Source organism: Anolis carolinensis, chromosome 3, assembly GCF_035594765.1.
Source record: "Anolis carolinensis isolate JA03-04 chromosome 3, rAnoCar3.1.pri, whole genome shotgun sequence".
Classification (NCBI taxonomy): Eukaryota; Metazoa; Chordata; class Lepidosauria; order Squamata; family Dactyloidae; genus Anolis; species Anolis carolinensis.
In genome coordinates this window covers 31,689,071-31,708,493 of record NC_085843.1, presented here as the reverse complement: position 1 = coordinate 31,708,493, position 19,423 = coordinate 31,689,071, and the positions used below count along the sequence as shown (strand labels likewise).

Genomic DNA, 19,423 nt, shown 5'->3' with positions numbered 1-19,423 from the left:
GAGAACTCATTCTGTCCTGCAGATTCGAACTGCCAACCTTTCAGTTAGCAGGTTCTGCAGCTTAGCGGTTTGACTCACTGCGCCACTGTCGGTCCCCCATAGGGTCTAGCTACAGATATAAATGGAATAAATATATTAGTTAGCAATCACATATTTAAAAAATGCAATACTCAAGTTTTGAAACCTGTCACCTGTAGATCAAATTCAACTTTTGTTTATAATTTCCCCATTTTGGAACCTCTACCTCAAAAGTAGGATACAACCTAAAATTGTGTAAAGTACACAAATCTACTGTAGATTTTAAAGGTAAAAGTAAGTTTAAATCAAGTACATGCATCTACCGTGTTTTCCCGAAAATAAGACAGTGTCTTATATTAATTTATGCTCCCAAAGATGTGCTAGGTCTTATTTTCAGGGGATGTCTTATTTTTCCATGAAGAAGAATTCACATTTATTGTTGAACAAAAAAGTGAACATTTATTATATACTGTACAGTAGTTGTTATCACAAACCAGCATAATCAGACAAACTCTGAATCCTATCAAGAATTTCTTGTTACTACCATTATTTCCATGTACAACACTCTATGGTATGTACATGTACCAATCCTGCATGCTCTGGCGTTCTGTTTGACAGGCGCTGGGCATGCTTCCAAACAAAAACTTTGCTAGGTCTTACTTTCAGGGGAGGCCTTATATTTAGCAATTCAGCAAAACTTCTACTAGGTCTTATTTTTTGGGGATGTCTTATTTTTGGGGAAGCAGGGTATACAAATAGTATGTGCATTATTATATCTGCATATGTGCCTTCAAGTTGCCTGTTGACTTATGGCAACGCCATTAATTGCATACGGTTTTCTTAGCCATCAAATATTCAGAGATGGTTTTGGCAATGTTTTCTTCTAAAATATAGCCGACTGTACCTGGTATTCATTGGTGGTCTCTCATCCAACTACAACCCAGCACTGGCCATGCTTAGCTTCCAAGATCAGAACATATCAGGCATCCTCAGAGTATTTATCTGTAATGCTAATTGATAGGTAACATTAAATATTTTTGAATTAACAATCAGTAATGTTTAAATAATAATTGTTATACAATATTACATAATATGGTATAGGATTGTACAAACTGTAATCCATGGCTGCATGAAATCCAGAACATCTATGAATGCAGCCCAACACAAAATTGTAGACTTACTTAAAACATTCTTTGTTTTTTGTAATTTGATTGTTCTCAAGTGCAAACATTGTAGATGACAATGGAGAGGAATGACATAATCAGAGTATGTTATGTCTACATATATCAGAGTACTACCGTGTTTCCCCGAAAATAAGACAGTGTTTTATATTAATTTTTGCTCCCAAAGATGCTCTAGGTCTTATTTTCAGGAGATGTCTTATTTTTCCATAAAGAAGAATTCACATTTATTGTTGAGCAAAAAAAAATGAACATTTATTATATACTGTACAGTAGTAGTCATCGCAAACCAGCATAACCAGACAAACTGTGAATCCTATCAATAATTTCTTGTTACTACCATTATTTCCATGTACAACACTCTATGGTACGGACATTTACCGATCCTGCATGCTCTGGTGATCTGTTTGGCAGGCATGCTTCCAAACAAAACCTTTGCTAGGTCTTGCTTTTGGGGGAGACCTTATATTTAGCAATTCAGCAAAACTTCTACTAGGTCTTATTTTCTGGGGATGTCTTATTTTAGGGGAAACAGGGTATCTGCAATTCACATTATAATTGCAAACAGTTCAGCCAGAATAACTGCTCAGGAAGACCCTCTGAATGGTGTGGTGCAGAATTAAGATTATTATGCAAAGCAAATATCACTAGAATTATGCATGGACCACCACACTCTGGAGCAGAGAGTTCCACTGCTGAACAGTTCTCACAGTTAGGAAGAACTTCCTAACTGTGAGAGCTGTTAAATAGTGAAACTCTCTGCCCTGGAGTGTGGTGGAGGCTCCTTCTTTGGAGGCTTTCAAACAGAGACCATCTGTCGGGGGTGCTTTGAATGTGATTTTCCTGCTTCTTGGCAGGGGGTTGGACTGGGTAGCCCACGAGGTCTCTTCCAACTCTATGATTTCATGATTCTTTATTGTTTTTGCTTATCAGTTATTTTTCGTGTTAGCATATTTTATGTGTGTCTAGAGAAGCCAAAAGATTGGACACCTCTAATATAGTGTGTAGTATACTATACTGTAATAATTACATTTGTTATTATGATTGTGGCTGGGCTGATGACAACAATGATAATACAAGGGTCTAGGACCTTGCTTCTCAGGACAGAAATACGTCACTTTCAAAAAGTGCCCATGATTTGGGGATGGGGACCCTCCGCTACACAGTGCATCTAATTCTTCAGAGATTTCCCAAATAGCATTGTAACAGTGGTGATGAGGTTTTTCTGGGGTTAGGGAATGGTAAACTTCCTCCTTCTGAATCCAATCCATAGTGCAGTGGTTCTCAACCTGTGGGTCCCCGGATGTTTTGGCCTTGAACTCCCAGAAATCCCTACAGCTGGTAAACTGGCTGGGATTTCTGGGAGTTGTAGGCCAAAACACCTGGAGACCTACAGGTTGAGAACCACTTCCATAGTGCCTTCTGATTGTTAAAAGCACCTCCCATTTTCAGTAATCCTCATTATGGATTCTGATTGTGAGCAGAAACTCAGCGTTGAAGCATTTTTTTCAACTCAGGAGAATCCTTCAAGGTAGGATGTGAGTGCAAGTCACCTGAATCTGATGAAATTATAGTTTGCATCAAATCTCATTTGACTTCAAGTCAACCTGAGGATATGGAATTTAAAATTTGAAATTAATTAATGACTTAATCCTAAAGCTACATGTTAGGTTATGGTTTTCTTTAGATGCTTTTTAGATCCTGATGATTCGTCTTTGTACTTTCTTTCAGCATGCTCAGATATGTGTAAGATAAAATTCAGAATCTAAATGTTATGCTTTAATTCAGGGTAAATGCTTAAACTTTGTATGATATTGAACATGTAGCAGCTGACATGGGCAACTCTCAGCAGTCTACTTGTTCTTTAGTTTTATATGCAATTCTATATAAATGTTGGAAAGCCCAGTCCCAGTGTGCCTGCAGTACAGAAAATCTTATTTGTATTTAATAGCCTTTGAAATAGGTTATTGAGGAATTGCATGTGGTATTACAGTTTATCCCAGGGAATTTGAATCTTGTTACAAACTTTAGACTACAATCTACTACTAGGAATAGCTGTGGACCATGGGCACTTAAGAGTGTCATTATACTAAGATAGTGCGTCTTGCGGGAAATGATTTCTTATGCTCTATAACACGAGATTCTTGCTTCACTCTTATTTATCCTGTCATAGGCATGACTTTTGCTCCAATCCAGAGAGATCTTTCATCTTGAAATCTGGAAGCTCTACAGGAAACAAAATCAAAAGCATCACACAAAGAACAGCAATAATTGAGGGGAAGAATAAGGTATAGTAAGCAGTATTGTGACCTGGGGCATTTAGTAAGCTTCAGAGTTGAATTGAAATTTGGACTTGGCCCATGCTCCTTCTACAATCAACTCACATAGGATCACAGTTGCACACTTTTTATCATATGCATATATGTCGTCCTTACTCAGATCTCTGAAAATTGGGTCATATTATCCATGTAAATAATTGCAAGCCGACTGGTCCTCTTCCATAGTGTACCCTCAATTATTCACTATGTGGTCTTCAGAGCCTGTTAATGATTAGCCGTAGAAATCTCCTTGGATTTTACATTCTTGTTGAGAGTGGAGAAAACAAAATGTTTGTGCCAAATGGGATACATTATTACTGATACATAGTTTACCAAATAATATGGGCAAATACAATAATTTATTATTGACTAACTGCTTCATTATGAGGAATTGTGTTGAATATTTTTCATAGTTCAAACTTTCATAGTTTTGAAATTCTTTAAACGTCTTCAACAGGTATATACCAAGCTGTTTCTTTAGATTAATGTTCCCTTTGGACCAGAGCTGATTAATTCTCCACATAATTACAAGACTAATTGGAACATTTTTCATACAAAACATTGGTGAGATTTGTGCCACTCTCATCTAATGTATTTTCTGTGCCGTTGCATTATTAGACATTAGTGATTGAGGCAGAGAAATGCAATCCTAATCTTAAAACTGGCATAGAATTCAAGAATTACTTTGCTAATACCTACACAGAGCAAGTCAAAATATGACATTAATCTATGATATAGTACAAGAGACCAATGAGGTTCTAGGGTGTTTTTGTTTTGTTTTGTTCTGTTCTTTTCTTCTGTATACTAACATGATGGTAATGAAAGCCTATCAGAACATAGTGCATGTTCTGTTTTATAGATTCAGTAATAACAATATACTTTATTTATATCCCGCCCTTCTCCCCAAAGGGACTCAGAGCGGATTACAGCATTTACATACATAGGAAAACATTCAATGCCTTTACAATCACATAAGACATACAAACACAAACAAAGGCAAGGCTTCTCCTTTCATTTCCGGCTTCTGGAGGTGGTTCTCATCTCTGGCTCTGGGAAGTGCTTTTCTCCGTTTTCAAACCGAGGAACCTGCTTTGTCACTTCATGTGGCCAGCAAGATTGCTTGGAGCATCTCTTTGCCTTATCTATTCACATTTGCATATTTTTGAACTGCTAGATTGGCAGGAACTAGGGCTGACAGGTGAGAACTCACCCCGTCTCATGGATTCAAACTGCCAACCTTCAGGTCAGCAGTTCAGCAGCACAAGGTTTTAACCCATTGCGTCACCATGGCCCCCTGCATAAAGAGTGTTTCTCTTTATGCAGAATGTGCTGCATTTTGTTTTATTTTGAGGTGGCAGAATAGACTTCTGTATAAATCTCAACTGGAAATATTGGCTGATAATGGTTCATCGTTCCAGGATGTATTTTCAAACTTGAGTGGGCTGCATTAAAAAATGCTCATAAACTTGAATAAAAGAGTGATTATACTCTGCTCTCCAGGTATTTTGAACTCCAGCTCTCAGAAATCCCAGCCATCTTATCAGCTGTTAAGTATTGTGAGGGTTGAAGTCCAAAACATCTGGAGGAGCACAGTTTGAGAAACTCTGCTTTAGAGCATGAAGCTGGACCTCTCATGACAAACAATCATTGCTCTATTTGTCTATTCTTTGTTGAAATGTGATCAGTTTCGAAAAAGAGTGAACTTTGTTTTGTAAGCAAGCTTTCATCGGTCAAGTATGAGATCTATTCCCCAGGGTAAATCCTGATGATTTAATCAAAATATGCAACACATCTTACCCCATTTTTCAAACATGATGCTGCCAGAATCAAAAGAAGTTGCCAGTAAAAACATGCTGTTGGCATTATTCTTTTGCAATGATATCTAATATCTAAACCTAAAATGTAAAAAGAAGGAAAAAGAGCCACCACCCTGTGTCTGCCCCTTCTTGATTCAACAGATGAACCTGTTTCAAATGGGAGCTAAATTTTCCAATACTATGTTATTCTTGCCAACAGCATTCACTGACTGAGTGACCTTTAGGCAGCCTGCAGGGTAGAGTTTGTGTCACCACACCTCATTTATTGTACCCTGTCATCAGTACATGAGATAAATCAATGTTTAATCCTCTTCCACATATCCAGAATGTAATGACTCTGATAATATACAGATCCCCTGGGGAAGTTGCTTTCCTGTTATTTTCCCATTATTTCCATGGTTTTACATGCTCGCTCTCCTTGCATTGCTAATCTTGCTTTCACTAAATAAGTGGAAAAACTGAATCATATTGGTAGCAGTATTTAGGAAGATCAATGAGAAAAAAAGAGCTTTTTGTGGGTCTTGTAACAGCTAACGCTCTTCTTTCTTCACAGACTGCCAGCATATTGACTGTGGCCGAATCTAGGTCCTCTGGAAGCTACAGCTGCATAGCTTCCAACAAAGTGGGAAGTGATGAAAGAAGCATCAGTTATTTTGTAACAGGTAATGTGCAATTCATGCAATATGAAATCATGCAAACTATGGGATAGAATCATTTTTATGTATGGTGGATGCATACTATATAGCATAGTCTATATAGCATAGAGCATAATAACAGACTGGAAAATGCATATAGCTAGCAGTTGCTGTTGTGTGCCGTTTCTGATTTATGGCAACTCTAAGGCATATCTATTACAGGGTTTCATGTCAAGATTTGTTCAGAGGAGTGACCCTTCAGCTCATGGTTTCCCAAAGAAACCAAAGCTTTATTGAACTCTTTCTATACTCCAGTGCATGTTGGATCTCACTGGACTAAAGATTTTGTGGTGGGAGACTGTCAATTACACGTGAGCTCTTTGTAATGTATGCTCCTGTTGTCAATTTACCTTTTCTTCTTGCAGTTAGCTAAAAAAACCTAAATGTTCTTATTGTTCATCCCTTGCTGAGAAACAACAAAAAAGCAGCTTTAAACTAATGCCAGTACAAAATACCAATGGCTGCAAACAAAAGGCCAGGATGCTAAAAAGGATTTCCTTTCAGTATATTCAAAATAGATCCTTCAGGGCTAGACTGATTGCTAGAGGGTTGTTAGCTTTTCAGCAACTTTCAAGTTGTTCCCATTTGAAGTTAGTTTGATCAGAGAATGTCAGGGAGGGACAGGAATGTGTGGGGCAGGAAGAAGCTGTCTTCCAGGGCCATATACTATTCTGTTCTGACCAGAGAGAGAGAAAAAAAAATCCTGAGATAAATATGAGGTCTACAGAACCAGAATAAGGCAGTTTGATGCCTGAGACAAAGGACAGAACTATGTCTTCTCTCTTCTTCTCCGTATATGGAAGCCCAGTGGTTTGAATAGCAGTTGGAATGTACTCCAGGGCTTGTGACAGAACATCACATTATGCCACCTGAGATAACAGGCTGGTTTTGGAGGGTGTGGAAGAGCAGGTTGTGTGATATATACAGTTGTCTTCTGCGCAAAAAGATGTGGGGGGGGGGGGGGAGAAATGTGGTTATTCTATTGCTACCCCCAGTATCATCTCTCTAGAAGCCTGGCCACAGGGTAGGAGGTCCACACTTCTCAGGTGGTCTGCTTTTCCCAATAAACAAATAATAAATACTAATAAACAGCAGTAAAGGTTTTCCCTGACCTTAAGTCTAGTCATGTCCAACTCTGGAATTTGGTGATCATCTCCATTTCTAAGCCGAAGAGCCAGCCTCGTCCATAGACACCTCCTAGGTCATGTGGCTGGCATGACTGCATGGAGAGCCATTACCTTTCTGCAGAGCGGTCCTTATTGATCTACTTACATTTGCATGTTTTCGAACTGCTAGGTTGGCAGAATGTGGGGCTAACAGCGGGAGCTCACTCCACTCCCCATATTCGAACTGGTAATCTTTTGGTCAGCAAGCTCAGCAGCTCAGTGGTTTAACCTGCTGCTCTGGGGGCTCTCAGTAGTGAATAAAATAACCCTGGCTTCAGGGTTGATACATTTGGCAATTTGTAGGAGGTGAAGTATACCATAGGTTTTGATGGTCCTGTATCGACCAGGGCTTAGAAGCAACATGTTACACTTAATGATGTTACCTGTACGCTATCTGCCTCCTTAAATAAAAATACAGCAGTTCACCTGCCTGAGGAAATGTTGCTTTTGGCATATCCATATTTCATTTTATTTGTGCACATGTTACCCTTGTAAATAGGAAAAATAGATTTTCAAATTTCACGTGTAAGTCCCAATTTCATGTTTATATTTATATAAATAAGGCTTCACCTGTAGCCCTGGGACAGTTGGCTTGGCCCAAACCATAGGTGGCAGAAATGATCTTCCCTGATGGCATCTGAAATGTTGAGGCATGATTTCAAATGAACAGAGGTGTTTGCATTTATGGGGTGTCTATGCCCATCCAACTCTTCCTGTCTCCAGTCAGGTCTCAATACCTTAAGTACTACAGGGATTCTGCTGTTCTTGGACACATGCTCTTTAAAAGCATCCTTTTATCTTGTCTGGGCAAATCTTCAGGTTTCCCTTGCAAATAACAATAATTTGTTGCTATTAGCCCCCATGTTAGTTTTGATTTATTGTGACCCTATGAATGAAAGACCTCTAAATATTTTCAGCAGCCCTGGTGAGGTCTCACAGACCTAGAACCTTGATTGAAGTGATTCACCTGTAATATGATATTCATTTTCTTCTTGCCATTATTACCTTTCCCAGTGAGTCATGTCTTCTTATAATATGTCTGAAATATGATAGCCTCAGTTTTTTTTAAAAAAAAAATGGATATCTATAATGTGTTATGCTCACTGTGGAACAAATGAGTTCAGGAATATCTGATAAAAATCCAAATTTATTGTACCATAAACTTTTGGAAGCTACAACCATGTAATCAGATGCAAAATATACTCTGATGTTAGCCACTATTATAGTAAGTCATGCGTATTTCATTCGGTTACATTCATTCTATGAGGGATCTCCTGACATCCAAAACTGCACCAATTTCCTAAGGAATCCTTTAATGCCAAACAAATCCATTCTTCCATGCACCCCAAGCCTTTGGCCTGATCCTTCCCCTATTTTCTGATGGTTTTGCTGGCACACAGGAGGGCCATGGGTGTGTTTGTAATTACTGAGAGTGAGACAGGAACAGCACAGCCTTATCTCCTGGCTGGCCAGTGTCACTAAAGCATTTTATTTTGAGATTCCCGATGGTGCTTGGCAAAGATAAACAAAACCTTCCATCAGGAAACCTGGGAGCTATTTCCACAGGAAGTTTCAAATCACTAAAGTAAATAAAACTCTTTTACATTATTCCAGCCCCTCGATATCCAGTTTGTCTCAGGTTTAACAACCTACAAGATGTTGCAGATCAGGGGACCTCTCATTTTAAAGAACTTTGAGTTGCTTTTCTTTTTCTTTTCCTTCTTCCTTCCTTCCTTCCTTCCTTCCTTCCTTCCTTCCTTCCTTCCTTCCTTCCTTCCTTCCTTCCTTCCTTCCTTCCTTCCTTCCTTCCCAAATCACATAATTTCTTTAGGTAGCATAAGAACTGGACTGAAAATTATAATAGCACTTTAAATGAGATGGGATTTCGAACATTACCAAAGTGTCTTTAAGATGCACAGTGCACCATTTGGCTTTTCTTTGGCCTTTTTAATACTGCAGCCAACTCAAACTGTGCTTAATACAGACAGGATCATACTCAAAATTAAGAGGAAAAAGCTGCAGCTCATATGTTAACCCATAGATTGTGTAAATTAAAATTTACATAATTGAATTACAACTGACATTTCAAAAACTGAAAATCCAGAAAAGTCAGCATTTTCCAAACGTTGATTCCAGTTTTAGCCACACATGCAACAAAATTGTTCTAGGGCCAAGAAAAAGTTAACCTCGTTATTTTAGTTTTTGAAATGTAGCCAGTATGTAAGAGACCTAATGGAGACATGAAAGCTAATTATGTAAATCAATAAGAAATGCTGTTTCATCAGCAGAGTATAAATTTGTTTTGATACTGAATTAACAGTTTAGTATTGAGGAAAAAACCATAGATGAGTTAGATGCAGGATCATCCTTGTTCTGTTGGGATATCTCTGTTGTTCATTGAGGGTGCTCTATCCAGTGTCTGGATTAGCTACTGCTAGGATCAGGGCCAGCCAGGTTTTTGACCACTTTGGTTACATGTATTCAAATACGTCCCCAACTCAATGTAAATGGAGTAGAGTACAATCAATAAACTATGTGGTCATGATGCTAGAAATCCTGTTTACGCATTTGTTTAATATTATTGTGAACTGGCTTACCCAAATTGCAATAATGTAAAATTTATGTATTTTATAGCCTATCTTTCTTCCACCATAGCACTAATAATACAATCAGCCTTCCACATTCTCAGGGTTCGGTAACCAGGACCCAAAATTTGTAAATTTTTTATCCAAAAGAGCACCTCTCAAGGAAATATTTGTACTTCCAGCATGTCTATTATTATTATTTTTTTATTGTGTGATGCAGCAAACAAGATAGATACGCTGGATTTCGTATCACAAAATCACAAGTCGAACACTTTCCAAGTGTCTAGGACTGTGTGATGTATTTTCGGATGATGCGCGCAGATCCCAGTAGGGGATTATTATTATTAGTATTATTATTAGTATTATTATTTCTTACCAGCCACTCCTAGTGGCTCAAGGTGGGTTACAACATAACTAAGATCACATAACCATTATATAAAATACACATATTAAAACACACTTCTACAAAATACATATATCTGTTGATGTTGGGCTCGTCCCCATGGAGAGATGGGAGTGGGATATAAAAATAAAGTTGTTGTTGTTGTTGTTGTTGTTGTTGTTAAAATACACAGAACAAAGATTAAAATATAATTAACACAAGACACAAGTTTTAAATTAATTATTAAAACTGGCTGGGTAGGCCTGCCAGAAGAGATAGGTCTTCAGGTGTGTTTTAAATTCCAACAGTTCTTTTAGCTGTCAGAGATCTTCTGGCAGGTTATTCCCCAGTCTTGTGGCAGCCGATGAAAAAGTCCTCTGGGTAATGATCGCCAGTCTGTTTCTGGCTGGTTGGAGTAGCCACCCCACAGAGGACCTAAGTGTTCAGGCCGGATTACATGGGAGAAGGCAATCCTGTAGGTAACCTGGACCTAAACCATGTAGGACTATAAAGGTCAAAACCAACACTTTGTATGGAAGCAGACCACAGAATCACTTTGGAGGGCCTAGATATACCTAGAGAGGTGTTCTCTCTAGAAGCCTATCTAGAAGTCTCCAGTATGACTGTAGGAAATTGACAATAAAGTCATACTGAAGGACTTAGAGATTCCTAGAAAGAACATTTTCATCAAATCTGTGAGTAATCAAATCTGCAAATGTCAAATGTGGAAAGATGACTGTACAGGGCTAGTCTGCCTCTCATATAGACACTAACCCGATTCAAATACCAATGTACTTGGCAACAGCAAGGTTGTATGCCCATAACCTGTGGCCAAGCATATTAGATGGATGATAAGAATGATTGGTGAAATGATATTTTTTAGAGTTTCCCATGAATGAAAATTATGTTCTGATTTTTGACAGATGTGCCAAATGGATTTCATATTAACTTAAAGAAAACACCAGTGGAAGGAGAAACACTTGCGTTGTCCTGCTTAGCCAACAAACTTCTCTACAAAGACATTGCCTGGATATTGCCAAGGACAGTCAATCAGACAAGAATAAAAAAGCCAGCCGTTAAGGATTACTCCATTGACCTCACACTCATAATCAAGAATGTTACGCTTGAACACTCAGGGACCTATGCCTGCCGAGCAAGGAACATATTCACTGGAGAAGATGTGGTTCAAGAGAAAGACGTTACAGTCAGAGGTGAGCACTGTAACAAAAAGGCTCTTTTCTCACGGATCCACAAATTTAAGAGCGCAAGGAATGACTGTACAACACAACACAATGTAAACCATTAAAGGACTCACTAAAAATTGACAGCACTCTCGTATAATCTTGATTGATTACTACTGTACACTTTCAAACACGAGAGCTTTGGACACATAGACGGTGTAGCCATGCAAAAACGAACCAAAAAAAAAGAGTGGGAAAAAGTGACCAGTGAATCCCTAAACCTGGGCTTCCAATTTGGCTCAGAAAGATTATTTCTGCTTTGAAAAAGACATGGAAGTTGGGATTTGGAAGACTTCCCCAACCCCCTGCATTGCATTTTGTGTGTTATGTTGTATTGTTCTTTGCAGTCTCCCACCAAGTGCTAATGAAAAACCTTGGACCCACCTTCTCTACGGCTTTGATATTCAGCCTCCTCCCAAGTGTCAAAGCTGGATAAACTGAAAACTTTTTTTAACAGAATAGAAAAAAAACTTCTGGCTTTGGTCACCATTGGACTTTTGATAAGTTAAACTTTAAAAGTGCAGAATAAGCACAGCTCAGTTCGAGAGAGTGATTGGACTATGTTGGTTTTACTTTAATTTGCTCTCTGTGGATTTATAAATATTGCCTGCCAAGCAAGTTCTTATGCTTATTTATTTGAAGTCATTTTCTACACTAAATATATTAATCTTTTTTTAAATGACTCTTCTCAGGGAAAGCTCTGAGGATGCAGAATAAGAAATAAACACATTGAAATAAGACACAATGGTCTTCGATTGTTTGCATAAATTAGACTATTTAAAACCTCCAGAGTTGGGTTCTCTTTCTTTGAAAAAAATAAATTGAGGGTGCTTTTGAAGTGGCCATTCGTTTGGTTACCTTTTATTTAAAAAAAGTGTTATTGATAAAGTGTGTTGACATCTATGGAGAACTCTTCTTTGACAGAGAAATATGTTGTTGTTTCAGTAAAAGAGAACCACTATATTCACTCCCTATTGAAAAAGTTTTGGTCAGCCCAAATAATGTTGAATGCATTAAACTTTAAATGTAAGGCTGTTTGTTTTGGGATCTGGGTGCACTTAAATATACCCTGCATACATCATTCCATTTTTATACTGAAATGATAATAGAATTTCACATAAGAATTCTAAAAAAAAAACTACTGATGGAGAATTAAAAGTAATTTTTCATTACTTTTAAACATTTCTCATTGTCTTTTGTGACTTTATTTCAAGGTGTTTCTCTGTATAATAAAAAATCTGTATAAGAAAGAAGTTACTATTTTTAATAGATCTGATAACTTTATTTTTTTACAATGCGTATCGTTATTATATTTTGGAAGGGTGTTCATTTATGATTAATTATGATATAGAAATTTTAGCCAAGCATGTGAGGATCACAATGGCGAGAGCAAAAATGGAAACAAAAGTGGCTTTGCTATTAAAACAAGAGGGTGACAACATGACAATTTCTTGCGGCTGAGAACTCACCCACCCATTTCCTCCTTTAAGGTAGCAGGACTGTGTCCCCAGCCAAGCTTGTCGTTCACGTGGGAATTGCTTTTGTCAAGTGTGAAAGGGTAAACAATAGCATTTCCCCATCATGCCAGTTTTGTGGAGCCTAAATTGCTCTGAAAACAATTAGCTACCTGGAAGTTGTCAGGGTAAAGAAAAGAATGATTGTTTATGTCTTGAAATTTCACCTATAGCCTTCTTGTATACAGCAGATCTCTTCCCCATCCCCCCTTTCATTATTATTACCGTGATGGCTTCAAGAAAAAAATGTATGTTTCTGCAAAGTAACTTTCAGTGTCTGTTTCCAATATGGTTATAAGGCCAGTTTGGTTCATTGGATTCCAGTGACACCAAGGATTACTGTGTATTTGTGGAAGATAACAGGAAAAGGACTCATTTAAGCAGAGATTAAATGAGAATTAATATATTTTATGGCAAAATATGGGCTGCAATTAAAAAAACTTTGTCAACTCCCTGTATGTTGAAAACTAAAATGTTAGAGTTTTCTGAAGTTGCAAAGAGTCCGATTCATAGAATCCTAGAATCATAGAGTTGGAAGAGATCTCATGGGTCATCCAGTCCAACTTGCTGCCAAAAAGCAGGAAATGTCATCCAAAGCACCCCCGACAGATGGCCATCCAGCTTCTGCTTAAAAGCCTGCAAAGAAGCAGTCTCCACCACACTCCACGGCAGAGAGTTCCACTACTGAACAGCTCTCACAGTGAGAAAGTTCTTCCTAATGTTCAGGTGGAATCTCCTTTCCTGCAGCTTGAAGCTATTGTTCTGTGTCCTAGTCTCCAGGGCAGCAGAAAACAAGCTTTCAATTCACCACGTGCTGATTCGGAGCTAGCTCTGTGAATGCTCCATCTGCACTGGCCATTCAATCCAGTTTCAAGTTGGAATTGAAAAAAGTGGTTTTGTTGTACAGATTATTGCATAGGACATCCTGGAACCAGTTTGAGGCCCGAATGGTGGTTCCACAAACCACAGAGCACTGATGTGCACTAAGGGTTTTCTTTTGCACATCTTTGTGAGTGTTCATATCCTGGTCCCTGCAATTTGAAGCTAGACTCAAACTGTATCAAGTGATCTGTGTAGATAGGGCCATAGTGATCCAAGAGACTTTTTAAAAAGTTCACATATGGAATTAATGGACATTATAGCAAGTCCAAGGAGAAGGAAGACAGCCTGACCTCCATCTCATGGAGTTGGCCAAGGCTTCAATAACCATGAATTGCAGAGGTATATATTACTGTTCTTGTTGGAATGTTGGAAAGATACTCAATAATTTTGTGTAAGGTGAAAAGTTTAAAAGACTGTCTTTTGCAATGTTATTGATGCATAGATCCCACTGCAAATATTACTGAACACGCACTGGAAAAGGTTGAAAATTGTCCTTCTTTGGATGATTTATCATTTCAGTATATGACATGGAAAAATAATAACTGTAACTTAAGTTTGTATTTTTAACTGCATATTACCAGTTCAGTTGTGTATTTTACTGACTCATAATTGGTTAATTGGTCAAATAATATAAGTTGCCTTATAATTGCATAAAAGTGTTAACTTAAAAGAACTATGGAAAAGAGAGTTTAGAAATGTTGATTGTTGCTTTTGTTGGTTATATTTATGTATAGTGGGTTTTTTTCTGTCTCAGGGTTAATTTTCTTCTCTGTCTTGCTACTGAAAGCCTAGGATCAATAATATAACTGTAACAGGGGTCTTTTAGCCTCTCTGTAGTTCCCTTCACATTTTTGTGATCAGAGAGAGAACAAAACAAGTACAAAGTGACATAGAAGTTCACTTTTGATTGTAAGATGAATTGGCCAAGTGAAATAATGCAAAGATTTCTATCTAAGTCAAATGGAAAAAGGTTAAGTCATTCAGACATACCTGTGAAAATCCCTGTCTGTTTAGTTCAGAAAACACAGAAGTAAGAGTAAGGGAAACGGTTATTTCTTGCTTTAACAAAGCATTTCCAAATCAGCTACTAATGGCAGGAGCCTTTTAAAAAGTATGTGAAGAGTGATGCAAGTAAGACTTTTGAGTAAAAAAGTGTTTCTCAATATGGAAAAAATGTGTATGGCTATAAACAAATTAAAAATAATCAGAAATAACCATCAGACTGTGTGACCTCTCATTTTTTCCTCCCACGTGTTCACTCTTTGTCTCAAACGACTTATACATGTTGTTTACTATAATAATCCAATGAAACACAAATTCATACACATAATTGAGTTCATCAGATTCTATAGACAGACCTATTATCAAATAACATGCTTTAATAGACAGCTAATTTTGAAGGATGTAATATCGAATGGTTATATGTCAGTGTGGAAGGGAAAACACAAGGGGTTTTCCTGAAAACCTTTTGTATGGGTTACCTTGAAAACATTTGGATACAGCTGCATCACATTTAGGTCTGGATTGGGTACAAAATGTGTGAAGCTAGATTTGACAGATACTCTGTTAAATAGCTAATATTAATCTGGGGGAAACTCCTCTTTAACTTTGTTTTTATATAAAAGGAACCATATATAAAATGACACAAAGTGGTTGTTTTCTCAAATGATTACTGTAATCAGTGACATGAGGACTGTATCATTTTCTATAGATGTCCAGCTGTCCTACACAGAAAGGAAATGGCCATCTCAACAGTGAGTGAGATGCTGGCTTTGATCCCAACTCATATCCCAAGACATATTATTGCTGAAGAGAAAATCATCACCACACTACCCTGAATATCTCTCATCTTGTTTGGTTTAGGAAAATGAGAAGGGTTAAATCTGCTTAGCATGTCAGGGGCAAAACATGAACCCAAGCCAAGGGTAGAGCTATGAAGCAATTCTGCCTGAAAACCCAGAGAGATGCTCCCACTTTGTAATAGATAGACAACAGCAAGGGAACTTTCCATGCATTTCACTGAGCATTCTGTTCCAGGTGAATCTATAGCTCTTAAGTTCATAATAATTTTCCTTCCAAGAATCTGCTTTCACATATCCAATCCTTGGGCAGTATGATGAGAAGTCAGCTAATTCTTGGTTATTGGTTCATTTATTAATGTATTTTAAACATCCTAGGTAAGAAAGAGGTGCTTCTTAGATGGCTTTATTTAAAGTTAGACTAAACAACTTGATTCAGTACAATTAACATTAAGTTGAAGTGGGATGGAGCACCATTTGCTGCTTTGCCTTAGGCAGCAAAGTGTTTTATGCCAACATTTGTCCAACAAGATGCTGGTGTAAATGTTGGCGTAAAAGAAGAATTATAGATTCAGCTAGTCTGTTATAACTGTCCCAATGAACTCCATTTTGATAATAGCTGACATCTCATCCATGGCCTGTACTATTTTGCAGAGCATTGTCATTTGTGCTATGCTAGGAATGCTATAATTGCATTATTTTGTACTCAGGGCCATCCCATCCAATATTATGGTTACAGTGCCAAACCCTGGGAACATCCTCGTAAACAACAAACAATCTCTGATTACATTCCTTGCTAGTCACAAAGACCTTATATATACTTAGTATGCATAACTCTGACATTCTGTAAAATACTGATGTCTGCAATAAACTTTACCTATCTCACTATTTATGTGAGTAGATTAAATGTAACGCATTACTGAGCTTTGCAGTTTCTTTGGTTAAACTTAACGTTTGTTGTCCATTTATCTTCCTGCTCAGGTTCAGGACTCATCCTACCTTTGTGTCCCACCTAGGATGATACTGTAGGGCTGATATTTAAGTTCAACCCAACAATGGTAGCTGAGATGTAGCTACCTCAGTGAATAGGAAATGAAAATATGAGTTAAAATTGGTTGTCTCAAAGGACTTTGTTCAGTGCTGGATTCTCTCTGGTGGAACATCAGAATGCAACACAAATGAGTGGGAATAGATAAAGGATTCTTCCATTCTAATACAAATCCCTACATAAACTTTCTCAAGAGGTCTGGGAAACCTTCCGGAACCAGTTTTTGGGACAGCTCCAAAGGGGTTATGGGAAGTGCAAGAGATAGTAGATCCATGGCATGCACCAGTGTCATTTTGTAATTAGGCCACAATTAGCACAGTTATTTACTAAGAAAACAGGGGTGGGGGCATGAATAAGGCAAGAAGTTGGAGTAAGATGACAAGAACATTTGAAACACACAAGGGCTTTATATGTCTGATTTGAATATACTGGCCAATTCGTTTGAAAAATGTAAAGAGAATGAAACCTTTTCACACCTCACCAGATGTACAGAAAAATACATAACAATCAATTTAGTTCTAAATTTATTTCATGTTGTATGAAATTAAAACTCTTGACTTATAGGGTTGAACATGCTGAATGGCTTTTTATTAAAACACATTTAGTTCAGAGGGATGACTATAAGGAATGTCACATTCTACCAGTGATCTGAGATGTTTGTATGCTGAAAAATCCCCCAAAAGACAATAAACTTGTACAATTCACATTACATTGACTTGTTGAAATGGCATGACATCCCCTTGGCTCTTTGATGCCCAATGAACAAAAAGCTCAAGCTCCCGAAGGCCTGTTTTATATTCAAGTTTTGAAATTATGGTTATTTTGAGAGAGAAGAGAGAGCTAGAAAGAGAGCATGTGTTATCAATATAAACTATTGAGTTTGAATTCCCAATACAATTGGATTGTATAGTAAAATAAACATTTAATGACATTAGTGAACTTGTCTGTAACTGCAGTATATTTCCCTGAATTGAACTGGGAATAAAATTTGTCTTTACATTTTATGAAAAGCACAAACAGAATATGGCTGAATTAGCTACATTGTGTGCTGCTCCCTATTATTTTGCTGCAAATTACGTTAATTGTAAATATTATTAGCTAAAGAAGGAAGGACCAGTCAGGCTATTCTTTCCCTTAAATTCTTAGTGAAGTAGCCCACTCATCATGATCAGATTTGTATTTCTCATTCCCATAGAATAATGTTTCTTTACATCGAACAGTTGAGAAAACTATGTCATGTACAATACAAAGCATAAGACAAGCAGTGAAGAAAAAGATAGATCCTCACGACTGTAGGAATGTACTAACCAATGTCTCAATGTGTTTTGTAGCTCAGGAAGCTCCATACCTTCTCCGGAACCTCACTGACCAGGTGATCAATACCAGCCACTCTGTTAGCCTGGAGTGTCATGTTTACGGTGTGCCCGAGCCCCAGATATCCTGGTACAAAAACAACAAACAGATACTCCAAGAGCCAGGTGAGTCTAATACTTGTCATCCTTTCTTTCCTCGTACAAATAGAGAATCCCTTATTTTGGATTCCAAATTCTAAAATACTCCAAAGCCTAAAATTGCCCACATGAGATAGAGACATTTTTGTTTTCTGATTGCTGAATGTACGCAAAATTTGTTTCTTGCAGAAAATAATTAAAATATTGTACAGTAGAGTCTTATCCAACATAAACCGGCAGTATGCTGGATAAGCGAAAATGTTGGATAATAAGGAGGGATTAAGGAAAAGCCTATTGAACGTCAAATTACATTATGATTTTACAAATTAAGCACCAAACATTATGTTTTACAACAAATCGACAGAAAAGGCAGTTCAATACATGGTAACATTATGTAGTAATTACTGTATTTGTGAATTTAGCACCAAAACATCGCAATGTATTGAAAACACTGACTACTAACAAATAGACTACAAATAAAGATAGAATTGCATAAAATGAACGTACAGTAACAACATTGCTGGAAGTTAAATCCGTAACAAGTTCAGTCCTTGCTGCCGAGAGAAGCATCTGTGGATCCAGGCGGGAGGCAGATTGCGTTGGATAAGCGAGACTCTACTGTATATGAAATTATTTTCAGGCTATGCATATAAGAGGAGCCCTGGTGGCGAAGTGCGTTAAAGCACTGAGCTGCTGAACTTGCAGACCGAAAGGTCCCAGGTTCAAATCCCGGGAGCAGAGTGAGTGCCTGCAGTTAGCTCCAGCTTCTGCCAACCTAGCAGTTCGAAAACATGCCAGTGTGAGTAGATTAATAGGTACCGGTCCAGCGGGAAGGTAACGGTGCTCCATGCAGTCATGCTGGCCACATGACCTTGGAGGTGTCTACGGACAACAGCGGCTCTTCGGCTTAGAAATGGAGATGAGCACCAATCCCTAGAGTCAGACATGACTGGACTTAACATCAGGGTAAACCTTTACCTTTTATGCATATAATGTGCCTATGAAATGTTAATAAATATTTTCATTATATCTTATTATATATATGCAAATATTCCAAAATCTGTAGGGAAAAATTCAAAACATTTCTGCCCCAAGCATTTTGGATAAAGATACAAAAGCTGTACACTATTCTTTCTTGTTACCTTATCTCAGCATCATCATTCATATCTCAGATCCATATTTCTGAACAATGACAGACATAATTGTCAGGTGTTTTCTTACCATGAATTCAATTATTCCTAACTAGTGGTGAGGAATCATGGGAAGTCAAACTCTTTCCCACCCCTTCCATAAAGATGGCTTACCTACCTACTGCCTACAACAGTA

The 19,423-nt window shown here is 37.8% G+C and overlaps 1 protein-coding gene across 2 annotated transcripts in view; it reads left to right on the top strand.

Annotated features, from left to right (window-relative positions):
* The window catches only part of flt1 (fms related receptor tyrosine kinase 1), a 145,808-nt gene that overhangs the window by 70,119 nt on the left and 56,266 nt on the right, over nucleotides 1-19,423 (top strand). For both annotated transcript variants that reach the window (XM_062974678.1, XM_062974677.1), the window contains exons 11-14: nucleotides 3,373-3,487; nucleotides 5,888-5,996; nucleotides 11,086-11,373; nucleotides 17,978-18,124. In XM_062974678.1, coding sequence (XP_062830748.1) covers nucleotides 3,373-3,487; nucleotides 5,888-5,996; nucleotides 11,086-11,373; nucleotides 17,978-18,124 — 659 coding nt within the window. The remainder of the gene's footprint in view (nucleotides 1-3,372; nucleotides 3,488-5,887; nucleotides 5,997-11,085; nucleotides 11,374-17,977; nucleotides 18,125-19,423) is intronic.